The 14,118-nt window shown below is 37.6% G+C and overlaps 1 protein-coding gene across 3 annotated transcripts in view; it reads left to right on the top strand.

Annotated features, from left to right (window-relative positions):
* Positions 1-14,118, top strand: part of ZYG11B (zyg-11 family member B, cell cycle regulator) — an 80,299-nt gene that overhangs the window by 35,429 nt on the left and 30,752 nt on the right. For all 3 annotated transcript variants that reach the window (XM_082650062.1, XM_082650061.1, XM_082650063.1), the window contains 5 exons: positions 5,123-5,263; positions 7,844-8,020; positions 9,148-9,212; positions 11,867-11,966; positions 12,216-12,266. In XM_082650062.1, coding sequence (XP_082506188.1) covers positions 5,123-5,263; positions 7,844-8,020; positions 9,148-9,212; positions 11,867-11,966; positions 12,216-12,266 — 534 coding nt within the window. The remainder of the gene's footprint in view (positions 1-5,122; positions 5,264-7,843; positions 8,021-9,147; positions 9,213-11,866; positions 11,967-12,215; positions 12,267-14,118) is intronic.

Raw genomic sequence — 14,118 nt, 5'->3', positions numbered from 1 at the left:
TTGTATGACAGTCTCTAGGTCCATCCACATCTCTACAAATGACCCAATTTCGTTCCTTTTTATGACTGAGTAATATTCCATTGTATGTATGTACCACATCTTCTTTATCCATTTGTCTGTTGATAGGCATTTAGGTTGCTTCCATGGCCTGGCTATTGTAAATAGTGCTGCAGTGAACGTCGCGGTGCATGTGTCTTTCTGAATTAATGGTTTTCTCAGGGTATATGCCCAGTAGTGGAATTGCTGGGTCATATGGTAATTCTATTTTTAGTTTTTTAAGGAACCTCCATACTGTTCTCTGTAGTGGCTGTATCAATTTACATTCCCACCAACAGTGCAAGAGGGTTCCCTTTGCTCCACACCCTCTCTGGCATTTATTGTTTGTAGATTTTTTGATGATGTTCATTCTGACTGGTGTGAGGTGATACCTCATTGTAGTTTAGATTTGCATTTCTCTAATAATTAGTAATGTTGAGCATCTTTTCATGTACCTCTTGGCCAAAAATTTGATGTTTCTTTTAAATTATTTGTTTGACTACTAATTTGAGAGCTGAAAAATAATAGGTTATGTTAAGAGAAGAGAGCTGAGATTGCTCTGTCTCCTTGTTTAGAATTTTCCAAGTTAGCAAAGTTGATGAAAATCTTGTCTGAAATGATTGTCTTAGTATTGTGATGCTTTAAAAACTAGTTTAGGTTGACATTTTTGGCTTTACATGTTTTTTAGACCACACTGAAAGATGCAGGAAATAGAGACAGTGTGACTCCCCAGTATTCCTTATGAGGCATTATATTATACTGTTAGTGGGTGGTTATAAGAACAAAAGTTTTGTTTTTTTCCACTTTCATATATATTATTTATTTTGATCTCTTGACTCTGTGTGGGAAGTATTGTCCTCAGTGGGAGGGAATGGCTTTCTTAAGGGTCACAGCCAGCTGATGAGCCTGGTATGTGTCCTTTCTACTACATCTCATTGCCTATATTTGAGAATCTTAGTTCTTTCCTTTACTCTCTGTTTCTAGTCCCAACACAGATGGTTTTCTTACCACAGAATTACCAACTCTGTCATCTCTGTTTCCCTACCCAATTTATTCATCTGTAAGCATCAGTTTCTTGAACCTTCCACTTCTCCACAATTAGGACTCTTTATGTTTTTTGGCTGCCTCATTCCTAGACTCTGGGGTTATTTACCAAACTGTGGTTCCCAGTTCCTGAGAATCACTGGTTGTGTGCTAAACCCAGTATTCTCAGTTGTCATCTTATTTGATCTAAAGTGGCATTTGACACAGTTGATCTTGTCCTCCTTCTTGAAATACTTTTTTTTACTTAGTTCCTAGGATATCAGACTTGTCTTGTTTTTTCCCTACTTTTTGGACTCACCCTCAATTTCCTTTATTGGTTCTTCCTGATCTCCCAGGCCCTAAACCTATATGCTGATGACTCCTAAATTTATATCTCTAGCCTAGACTTCTCCCTTGAGAACTAAGACTCTTATATTAAACTGCAGTAATCAACATCCAGTGAAGGTACATATAAGTTTTTTTAAGCAAAGGAGTCAATCCATTTTAAAAAACTCTAAGAACTTTTTAAAGATGTCTGAGCTAAGGCCTCTGCCCTTGAGGAATTCTAGTCTCGTGGAGAGGAGGCAGACCAATTTAAAAATAGCTTTAATCCATTGTAAGAAATGCTATAATAGAGTTATATACTGAGTGCTACAAGAAAGTTTTTCCTTAGAATATACATTTTAGTTTTAATCCATATATTAAATATTAATAAGGCTTAATTTAGTGGTTAGGGATATTTTCTCTGTTTTAAATTGTTTGCAGAAACTAGTGCATACAGACACTTGTTTGTTTTGTTTTGTTCTTTTTTTTTTTTTTTTATCTAGCATACGAAATTGATTGAATTGAAGATGCGTTTAGTTTCAAGAGCCAGATTGCTTGATTTGAGGGTTTATCACTGGCTAGAGAAGTGTTGATCACTGAATAAACATACAGGCAATGAAATTTGGTTTAGAGTATTTACATTCCAGTAACAAAAGTTCTTTAATTTTGGGCTTCCCTGGTGGCACAGTGGTTGAGAGTCCACCTGCCGATGCAGGGGACACGGGTTCGTGCCCCGGTTCGGGAAGATCCTACATGCCGCGGAGTGGCTAGGCCCGTGAGCCACGGCCGCTGAGCCTGCGCGTCCGGAGCCTGTGCTCCGCAACGGGAGAGGCCACAACACTGAGAGGCCCGCGTACCACAAAAAAAAAAAAAAAAAGTTCTTTAATTTTATGTTTAAAGGTAACTTGAGGTTACATTTCATGTAAGTTAATATAAAGCTGTTGGAATCAACCAAATGTGGACTGATGAAGTCTGATGAACATTATTGTTAATGTGTTTTCCCTCATACAGTCTTTTTTATCTCATGTAATAATTCAGTGTCTTTCCAAATCTGAGAAAATCTAAGAAAAAGTTCAGGGTAATTCCAAAAGAACTGAACACTTGGAAAGTTTTTATTATTCAATAACTGCTTATATATGTGAATACATAGTCAAGACCAATGTTTATGTATGTATATTATACATAAATAGTTTAAAAAGCATTTTGTAAAGAAACTTCCACTGTTATTCCTACAATCTTACAAATGCTCAAAACGTGCCTTTGTGTCACTTGGTACACATCTGTACTGTAGTCTAATTCTTATTAGACCTTTGTAGCATATCCTATCAGTGTTTGAAATGTCAGCCATGATGCAGCTCTTCATTTCCTCAAAGCTGCATATTCCTGCCTGAATACTCTATGTTCATATAAAACCTAGTTATTGTGTAATATATTTTAAAAGTGTTTATTTTTGTGTCACCTTTTATAATGGTACTGCCAAAAAAAGACAGTCTTCCACCTTAATGAGAAGATTCTCTCTCTCTGAACAGCAGGGTTTTGGGTTTTGTTTTTGTGTTTTTTTGTGTTTTTTTACCTTTTTGTAAAATAAGACAGATGCAAAGACCATAAATAACAACTGTATACCTTAATGAGTGAAAATAAGGTGAACACACTTGAAACCATCACTCAGGTTAATAAATAGAACTTGTCAGCTACAAGCTGATCACAACTCCCTCCTTCCCCACAAAAGTAATCTCTGTCCAGACTTTAATGATAATCATGTCCTTGCTCTTTTAAATAGTTTATCATCCAACTGTTTACCTCTAGGCACTTAATCTTACCCATTTTTCAAAATTATATGTCTTTTGAGTATCTTTTATAAGTTCCCTCTCCATCCCTTTCTTTTCCTTATAATTTGTGTATTAACGAATCCAGCCCTTTGATTTGTAGAGTCTCCCTCAACCTGGGTTTTCTTGATTGTATGCTTGTAGTGCATGTTTCACTGACTTTGTATTTTCTGCAGATTGGTAGTTGGATTTAGTGGCTTAATCAAACTCATGTTTGATCCCTTTGGCAGGACCCTCAGGTGTTACGCTCTTTCATTAAGGAAGTACATAATGTCTGGTTGTTTTTCTTTCTGTGAATTTTAGCAGTTGTTGACACTCAACACCTAGTTATTCATTGGGGATCATGGTGATATTCTAGAAGTTTCTTTCTTTTTTTTTTTTTTTTTTTGCGGTACGCGGGCCTCTCACTGTTGTGGCCTCTCCCGTTGCGGAGCACAGGCTCTGGACGCGCAGGCTCAGCGGCCATGGCTCACGGGCCTAGCCGCTCCGCGGCATGTGGGATCTTCCCGGACCAGGGCACGAACCTGTGTCCCCTGCATCGGCAGGCGGACTCTCAACCACTACGCCACCAGGAAGCCCCTAGAAGTTTCTTTTTTTTTTTAATAGTTTTGTTTATTTATTTTTGGCTGCATCGGGTGTTCATTGCTGTGCATGGGGTTCTTCAGTTGTGGCGAGCGGGGGCTACTCTTCGTTGCAGTGCACAGGCTTCTCATTGTGGTGGCTTCTCTTGTTGTGGAGCACGGGCTGTAGGCACGCAGGCTTCAGTAGTTGTGGCACGCAGGCTCAGTAGTTGTGGCTCACGGGGTCTAGAGCTCAGGCTCAGTAGTGTGGCGCACAGGCTTAGTTGTTCCGCCTCATTTGGGATCTTCCCAGATCAGGGCTCGAACCCATGTCCCCTGCATTGGCAGGTGGATTCTTAACCACTGCGCCACCAGGGAAGCCCTCTTTTTTTACTCATTAGTTGGATTACTTTTCTAAAAAGCCACTTCCTGTTAATATACATTTCATTACCCAATGGTATATGAACCACAGTTTAAGGATATTAACCTGTATAAATGGGAAATTCCTGGATAAACTTACTCTTGAACAGCACCTCTTGATGCTGAGTGGGAGCTTGATAAATCTGGGAAAATTAATTAATACATTTATTTGATAAGTATTTATTGAGTGCTTATTATGAGCCACACACAATGCTCCCTGTTGAGGTACAGTGGTGAATAGGTCAGTCTACTAGGGGGCTTATGATAATGGCTATGAAGGAGGTGTTTCAAGGGAGACCTGATTTAGATTGGTGGGTCAGAGAAGGCCTTTCTAGAGAAGTGTCATTTAACTTGAAATGGGAAGGATGACTAGAAATTAGGTAGAGAAAGAGAGGAAGATTTCACTCAGAGAGGATATTATATTTAGTAGCCTTTTCCTGGGAAAGAGCTTGGCTTATTGAAAGATCAGAAAGAAAGGCCACTGTAGGGTGCGGGGGAGGGATAGATTGGGAGTTTGGGATTGACATATACACACTGCTATAAAAATTAAAAAAAAAATAAAAGAAAGGCCACTGTAGTTATAACATTGTGAGTTAGGGGGAGGGGGTTACCTTAAGAGGCAGTAGGAGCCTAATCATGGGTAGTAAGACCTTATAAATAGTGTTACATATCTTGAGATTTATTTTAGGTACAGTATAGAAAATTTTACCCATAGACTTATAGTAGGGTCTTAGCCTATCTAATATACATCTCTTTAGCATATGTACACCTCCATAGGATGACTTTTCTGGATGGATTGGAAAGTGATCATTCCCATTTGTTTCAGGCTTTGCAAAGCTACCCTGGATGCCATCCACACAAATGACATTTGGATAGAGACAGTTAGAGGGTTGAAAAGAATCCTAAAATCTCATCTTCTGTCTATGTTCAAAGGTGTCTGGAGAAGCCAATGAAACTCAGATTGCAGAAGCATTGAAGCGGTACAGTGAACGGGCATTCTTTGTCCGGGAAGCTCTATTTCACCTTTTTAGCCTGACTCATGTGATGGAAAAAACAAAACCAGAAATTTTAAAGGTAAGAATAAGAAACTGCATATGAGAAATTTGAAATTGTCTTCCTAGATAGATGATGGTTTTGTGAAGAAAATTAGTGAAAATTTGCATTTAGTCTGTTTTTTTGTAATGGGGTTGATAATGTATAATTTCAGTTATTAGCCATAAATGAGAATGAGAGGAGATAGTTGCATAGTGTTACTGAAGTTTTATAGTAGTCTCATTTAAGCAATATAAATGCCTTCAAGTTCATATTTAACTATCTAAAACCAGTAATCACTGTGATATGTTTTCACCAGCTATAGTAGAAAATGGAATATATGACTGGAATCAGGACACTGCTTTGTATATTACTCCTGTATTGCTTCCATATAGGCTTTTTTAAGAAATACAATATTGGAATTTTATAAGGTACTTTTCCATGCAATTTATGAACCTCCTGTGCTTTTGTAACTAATCTGCGTTATTCCTCAATTAAGATATTTTAACCAAGACAGCTTTTGAAAGGCAAGAAAGGAGGATTCTTAATTTTGTTGATTACTTAGGACATTGTTTGTCAGAATGTGGTCCTCTATCCATCAGAAGTCTGGGATACTGCTTATTTTAAGAAGCATATTTGTGAGAGGCTTCCCTGGCGGTCCAGTGGCTGAGACTTTGCCTTCCAATGCAGTGGGTGCGGGTTCAATCCCTGGTTGGGGAGCTAAGATCCCACATGCCTCGTGGCCAAAAAACCAAAACATAAAACAGAAGCAATATTGTAACAAATTCAGTAAAGACTTTGAAAATGGTCCACATCAAAAAAAATCTTTAAAAGGGGCTTCCCTGGTGGTGTAGTGGTTAAGAATCCACCTGTCAATGCAGGGGACAAGGGTTCGAGCCCTGGTCCGGGAAGATCCCACATGCCACAGAGCAACTAAGCCCCTGTGCCACAACTACTGAGCCTGCGCTCTAGAGCCCGCGAGCCACAACTACTGAAGCCTGCACGCCTAGAGCCTGTGCTCCACAACAAGAGAAACCCCCACTCGCTGCAACAGAGAAAGCCAGCGCGCAGCAACGAAGGCCCAACACAGCCAAAAAATACATAAATAAATAAACAAATTAATTAAATAAATCTTTAAAAAAATAAAATAAAAATAAAAAGCATATTAGTGAACCTCATGCCAAGACATTTAGATTCAATAGGGCTGGGTACAGGAATTATAAGGAAAATTAGAGTATCTCAGGAATTCATGAGGTACAAGAATCTAAATTTTAATAATCCCCCAAGATAATCCTTATGCACATTCAGTTTAGAAACCAATGAGTATAGGACTATATTATATTTGATACCTCGTTTAGTGGGCACGACAATCCCAAGAGATAAGTTTTATCTCCTGTTTTACAGATTATGTACCTGAGGGTCTGTGAGGTTAAGTAACAGAATGTTAGTGTCAGAGCCAGAAATGCCTTAACCTCCCAGTTTCTTAGATTTTGAGAATGGGGTGTTTGGAAAGGAACCAGTAACATTTAAGTCCTAAGGTGTTACCCCCAACATCTGTCACCTCCTATGTACATACCAGAGGATGTTGGCACTTCGTATATGCATTATCATTTTTTGGTTTTGGTTACTGTGAACCTGAGTAACAAAGGACCAGACCTCTAGTCCTGATCTGAAATATTTACTCATTCATTCATTCATTCATTTAGAGAATGATGCAGAGAGAAATGTGATTCTTGCAAAGGAGAGCAAAGAAAAAAGGTGGTAGCTGGCTGAAGAAGTGTGTGGTTTTGTTTTTTTTTTTCTTTTTTTGGATGGGAGAAAAAAATAGCTTGTTTGTATGCTGATATTAATGATCCAGTACAGAATAAAAAATTGATACAGGAGTGAAAGGAGAGAACAGCTGAAGCAGTGTCCTTGAGTAGACAAGAAGGGAAGAATCTAGCATATAAGTGGAGGGATTACCTATAGAGAGGAGCCCCAAAAGGTCATTTATGGTAATAGGCAGGAAGACAGCATATGCACATGTATATGCTGGTAAGGAGGTACATGTGGAAGTGAGAATCTGAAGTTCTTTATGATTGATTCAGTTTTCTCAAGGTAACTGGAAGCAAGGTCTTCAGCCAGTAGTGAGGAATGGGAAGGATTTGTTGGGGATGAGGAGAGAGGAAAAGGAGAGAAGTAGTTATGTCAGCCAGAGGGAAGTGAATGGATTTTATGGTACTCTAACTTTAGCAGTGTTCTTAAGGAACTGAATGTTGGAATTTGAAAGTGAAGGTTGCTACTGGTTTACTCTCTTCAAGTCAGTAAGAATTTGTTTAGTGCTTAGCATATAATAGGCCCTGAACTAGGTCTTGGAAATACAAAGATGTTTTCCCTGAATAGAAAAGATTCTTTAGCCTTACAGAAAAATCTCTAGACATGAACAACTTGATACCTGCCTTGACCAGGTGAACAGGAACTAAATATTGGTGAGTAACTGCTATGTCCTAGGCTCTGCACGTGAGGATAAAAAAGATACTTAAGACATCTTAGAAATTATTATAGATCAACAAAGTAATGTTGCTATATGAAGAGAGCTTATATTTATAAGTTGGATCAAAAGAATTAATTTTTTTTTTCCAGCTTGTGGTTACTGGGATGAGAAACCACCCTATGAATTTGCCAGTGCAACTTGCTGCAAGCGCTTGTGTGTTTAACTTAACGAAGCAGGATCTTGCTGCAGGAATGCCTGTGCGACTCCTCGCTGATGTGACCCATTTGCTGCTCAAAGCCATGGAACATTTTCCCAATCACCAGCAGGTAAGCATATGGGAACTCCCATTCAAATAGTCCTTTTAGTGTCTCTTACCCATCTCCCACCTCCATACAGTTCATTTTAGTAGACCAAGGCTGGAAATTCAAATGCCTTTGGAGGCTGTGAAGTAATAAATTTATGATGTGACTGAGAGCAGGACAATAGAGAATTAGAAAACTAGAGAATGCTTTCCTTGCCTAAAAGTATTTCAGTCCAAATGTTAAGGGAAATAAAGCAAGCCATACAAAACATCTTGCACCTAGACCTTGAGTTAGTGATAATTTCAGCAAACAGGCATAGGCATAGAGCTTTTGTTCTGAGCCAGGTACTGGTTCAGTATTCAAGTACTCAGTACTTAAGTACTGGGATAGAGAAATGAGTAAGACATGGATTTTCTATTTCTAGCAGTATAGGTAGACTACAAAACTTGTCCTGTCCTCAGGACAGGACTGTTCAAAATTTGAACAGTTTGGCAAGTTAGTAAAAAATACTCAAAGGTGCAAAACCAAGTAAAAATGGCAACCCAGATAGGTGAGTGGGTCATTAAAGCCAGCTTCCCTCATTGAGAGCAATTGCCAAACTAGATGAACTTTAGGCTTTGGTGTTCATGGACTCTGGAAGCCAGGTGAACAGAAGACAAAATAGGACCCACCCAAAGGCCACCAGAAGGGAGGGAGATTAGCTGGAGTTATCCTATTTATTACCCTAGTTCTCACGTAATAGAAAAGATTTTAAAAAATGTGTGGGCTTCCCTGGTGGCGCAGTGGTTGAGAGTCCGCCTGCCGATGCAGGGGACATGGATTCGTGCCCCAGTCTGGGAAGATCCCACATGCCGCGGAGTGGCTGGGCCCGTAAGCCATGGCCGCTGAGCCTGCGAGTCCAGAGACTGTGCTCTGCAACGGGAGAGGCCACAACAGTGAGAGGCCCGCGTACAGCAAAAAAAAAAAAAATGTGCAAGTAAACTTATATGGGCCCAGTGGAAGTCAGTCTTTGAACAGGAGGTGGGCAGAATAAAGGTTTTAAGAAGTAAGTGGTGTTTTATCAATCTTTCTTTTTTTTATAGAGTCTACCCCTGTTTAAAAAATAAAATAATATTTTATTCAGGATTTTTTTTCTCCGTTTGGTTCTTTAGTTACAGAAGAATTGCCTCCTTTCACTTTGCAGTGACCGAATTCTTCAAGATGTTCCATTTAACAGGCAAGTGATAGCACTAGAACTTAAAATGGGGCAAAATGGAATTCTAGAATATGTCTTGGGTCATTTCTTACCATTCAGGATATTCGTGGTGTACAATTAGTCAAGTGGGTGGGATTGTGCGTTGCCTTGTAGAATGCTAAATCTACTTTCTCTAATTTAGTGCTTTGATGTTCATGATAACAGATTGGCCCCTGTTGTCATAGCCCTTTGCATAAGAATTTATATTGATTATAGTTTTTAGAATATCTGTACAATATTGTGGGCTGAAGAAATTGAGGCATATAGACATTCAGTGTCTTGCCAGTGGTTTTGTGACTAGTAACTGCTAAGCTAGAAAGACTCAAGCCTTCTAGGTCCAGTGTTCTTTTCTCTGTATCATACCTCATTATTATTGTTATTTGATATTTAATTATAGAAGAAACTTTTTAAGCAGAGGTTAAGGGAGACCATATAGCTGTATTCCAGTAAGTATAAAGGGTTTCCTTGTTTTCTAAGATGTGATTTGGGAGCTAAACAGGTTATTATTTTTTTTCATTTTACTACTTTAAAATATAATTTTTTAATGATGGTATTTTGAAGAAGAAATTTATACTTTATGATTTAGTGAGAAATGTCTTTCTCAAGCAGTAATTTTACTGTGAATTATTTTTATTTGGGTAACAGTACACTGTTACCTGGCATGGCTGAGGCAATGAAGTATTCCATTTACTATTTGAAATAAATAGTTTGGATAAAAATATAACTACATATATCTCATGTAGATTGCTAATTTTATTTTATAAATATATTGAGCATCTGTATTGATCACATGAAGTCATAGGTAGAAAAGACATAATCTCCTAAAGAAAATTATAAACTACCCCAGGGTTGGCAAACTTTTTCTTAAAGGGCCAGATAATAAATGTTCTAGGTTAGTGAGCCATTGGGGCTCTGTTGGACCTACTTAACTCTGCCGTTGTACCTCCAAAGCAGCCATAGACACTTTATAAACAAATGGGGATAACTATGTTCCAATAAAACTTTAGAAAACAGGCAGCTGGGCCCACAGCTATTAAGATCACTCAAGGTAGGCTATCATTTGCCCTTGATGTAGCCCGTGCACTCTGCTAGAATTGAGCTTCTTTGTGGTGAGAGACGGTGATTGGTTAATCTTGCCCCTAGTACTTAGTACTTAAGTGGATGTTTAACGGAAGGATGGATGAATGAATGAATTATGAGTATAATAGAAGACAGTCATTCATAGAAGAGGATGACAGAGTGTACTGGGCCCCCAAGCAAAGAGGGAAAGATTCCATCTGCTTGGTGATCATTAAAGATTTCATGTTAGTGATGGTATTTAAGATAATAAAGATAACAACTAATGTATGAAGCACTTATCAGGCACTGTGCTAAGTGTTTTACATATGCTTATTCAGTCCTTACAACAGTCCTGTGAAATTGTTACTCTTGTAATCTTCATTTTACAGATGAGGAAACAGAGGCACAGAGAAGTTTAGTAACTTGCTCAAGGTGATAAGATAGTAAGTAGCAGAATTTAGATTTAAATCCAGACTGACTCCAGAGCTTCTACTTTTTATATCCATGCCATATTGCCTTGAAAATGAAAGCTGGTTGAGTGATTGTTTTGTGTTTTGGGAACTGCACAGATAAAGGCACAGAGGAAGACAATACTAGTAAAAAATTAACCTTTATCAAAAATTTGGTATGTGCCAAGTTCTGTACTAAGTCTTAAGCTTTATGTGTGATATCATATACAGCAGTCCTACGGAATAAGATCATATTATTTTACAGATAAGAAAATTGAAGTTCAGAGAGATTAAGGAAGTTGCCCAGGGTCCCAAAGTTAGTAAATGGTGAAGGTGATATTTGAATGCAGGCTGATTCCAAAGTGTATCATGTTCTTAATGACCTGACTGCATTGCCTCACATGATAAAATAGTTTATTTTATTATTGTCATTAACATTAGATAGAGCTATAATTCCGACCCCAAAATTCAGAGGACTTTGGAATCTGCTCTTAACTACCAAGCTATATTACCTCATAATTATGGGCATGTTTGGGGACTAATAAAGTTTCCACATGTCATATCCTCTCTTTTCCTGCTTTCTTTTTTTCTCTAAAGCATATGTCAGTACCTAAACAAACCATATATTTTACTTACTTATTTATTATCTGTCTTCCCACTATCTGTAAGCTCTAATGAGAGTAGAGATATTTTCTGTTTTGTTCACTACCCTCTCTCCAGCACCAAGAACAGTATCTGGCACAAAACAGGAGCTCAATAAATGTTTCGGAGTGAATGAATGAATGTTCCCATTGTGCTAGGTACTGGGAGGAACCCAGAAAATACTTTAAATTATTGCTATAGTATAGAAATCACTACAGAATAGAAATATGTTGTAATTCTAGAAGATGAATGCCAGATATTTTTGACCATATTTTCCAAACTCTTGTTCCTTTACAAAGTGTTGTCAGAATTAATAATGACACCATCTCCACAACACTAAGTGCACTTGTTATTCTCTTATCAATTAGGAGGAATTTTCCCCTTCCTTCTCACCTACCTAAATTGTAGCATCAGTTCCCAGCTGGAGCTTTGGGAAATGCCTGGGGCCTCCAGGATTAATTCATGAAACTCTTTGTGTGTTTTCAGGTTTGAAGCAGCCAAGCTTGTCATGCAGTGGCTCTGCAACCATGAGGATCAAAACATGCAAAGGATGGCAGTTGCAATCATTTCCATCCTGGCTGCCAAGGTGCCTGAACTCTTGTTGAATAATCTTCTGTAGGAAACTATTTCCCATGACAGTTACTATTTTTCCCCAAATCTGTGTGCCAGTGAGGTTTTAGTAAGCCAGGTAACTTACTGAAGCTGTATTCAGTATTGTGGAATTCCAGGTTGATCAGAGATTTTAGTCTGACCTTTGGAGTCTGTTACAGTGAATGATATTAAACTCACACTGGTGAATTCTTGGACATTTACTTTGTCTTCTGCTTGCTTGCAGCTTTCTACAGAACAAACTGCACAGCTTGGTGCTGAACTCTTCATTGTCAGGGTAAGTCTGTACAGACTCCTAAACAGTTTTCATTTGCATTATTTTCAGGCAGTGTTGTGTATCTTCTGACATTTTATATTTTAAAAGATTATTTTTGTTACTTCTAAGTGAGTGAATTAATTTCTCTTCATTGAGGCAGATTTACTCCTTAACAGAGATGGAAAGAGCCCTGAACTAGGAGTCAGATGACCTGGGATCTAACTTGTAAACTCACTTTGTGAATTTAGATAAATTGCCTGGACCATTGGGGCCTGAATAAACCTTAAGATCCTATCTAGTTCTAAAATTCTGTGATTTTGTTATTTATGAAGCAAATGTGGAGTCTCTATTTTAGGCGTAAGGTTGTGCTAGATGCTTTAGGGAAGAAGATAATGTAAATAGCTGATATATGATTTTACTTGCTTTGTTTGAGGAATGAATATAGTGAACAGTGAAAAGTTAAAAGCTTTAAAGAGAATAAATTTAAACCATGCCTTAGGGGGGACTGAGGAAAAAGTCCACTTAGGAGCTGCTTGTTACAATCCTGGCATGAGATGTTTGAATAATAATAGTAGATGGAAAAGTCAAATGAGAGACTCCCCTTTTCTATAACTTACAAGTTATGTATGTAATGAGAAAGTAAGTCACTCATTTGGTAAATATGTATAGGATACTCATCAGGTACCTACCACCTTACTAGGTGTTAGGGATCTACACTGAATTATATCTATAATTCCTGCCCATAAGAAATTCACAGTATAGTAGAGAAAATAGCTATGTAGACCTGGTCGTAATACAGTAATACAGTCTAATAAATATATAATAATAAGAGTGATATGAGTGAAAAAAGCAGTGTAAAAAGAGGAAAAGGCTGTGATGGTATAAAGGAAGGAGTAGTCAATATATCTGGGCTTATTCCCAGTTCTGTCACTTACTAGCTGTGTGATTTAAGACAAGCCACCTAAATTTTCTTAGGGATGATAAAATGCTTTATACAGTTGTTATGAAGATTAAATAAAAAGGAAAAAAGATTAATTGAAGGAATATGCTAAGTGCCTAGCACAAAATACGATACGTATGTTAGATGAATAGAAAAGGATGCTGATTTGATTTATTTTTACTCTTTTAGGGATGACATTTTAGTTTTAAAAATGGCTTTTTATTGCTGTACATGTGTTTCAGTAATTTTGGCGGGAGGTGTACTCAAAGATATTAAGGAAGTAGTGCACTCATATGCTTTGGGAGAAAATTGTTTGGTTTAAAGTAGGAATTAGCAGGAATTAATAGTAGTAGTAATGATGATGCTAGCTAACTTTTTTTTTTAAGCCCTTAATTATCACCCACAATTTACAGATGAGGAAACAAAGAGTTAAATTGGCAAACAAGGTTATTACACAGTTAGTCAGATGCAGAGATTATATTTATGCTCAGGTAGCCCAATTCTAGTGCCACACTCTTAGCCACTATGCTATTAAGTTACATAATTGCAACTAGATGTTTGTGTTTCTTAAAAATTTTTTCCTGAATTGTACATAACTTTAAGTAATAGTGTTCGTTAGTGTTACTTGTATCTGTCGTTGCAGAGCTCCCTTTTACCCTCAAAAGTGTAAACTAAAAATGGAATTATGTATGCCCGTGTAGGTCTTAAAATATTTCTTTTTCAAGCTTAAATTTCTTAGGTTAAAACTATGATAGAAATAATTTACAAATGGAATTTCAAAGCTATTATCTTATTTAAATCCAATTTAGACTTTAATTCTCTTACTATTGTATGTAGTTTGTCCTTTCTTTTTTTCTTAAGGAAAACTTGGAGTTAGAGAGAATTAGGTCTTCCAGTTCTTACTTTCTCTTACTAAGTTGACTCTGATCAAAT

The sequence above is a fragment of the Grampus griseus genome (assembly GCF_964374135.1).
Source record: "Grampus griseus genome assembly, chromosome: 1".
In the NCBI taxonomy this organism is placed as follows: Eukaryota; Metazoa; Chordata; class Mammalia; order Artiodactyla; family Delphinidae; genus Grampus; species Grampus griseus.
This window is presented reverse-complemented; position numbering and strand designations above follow the sequence as displayed.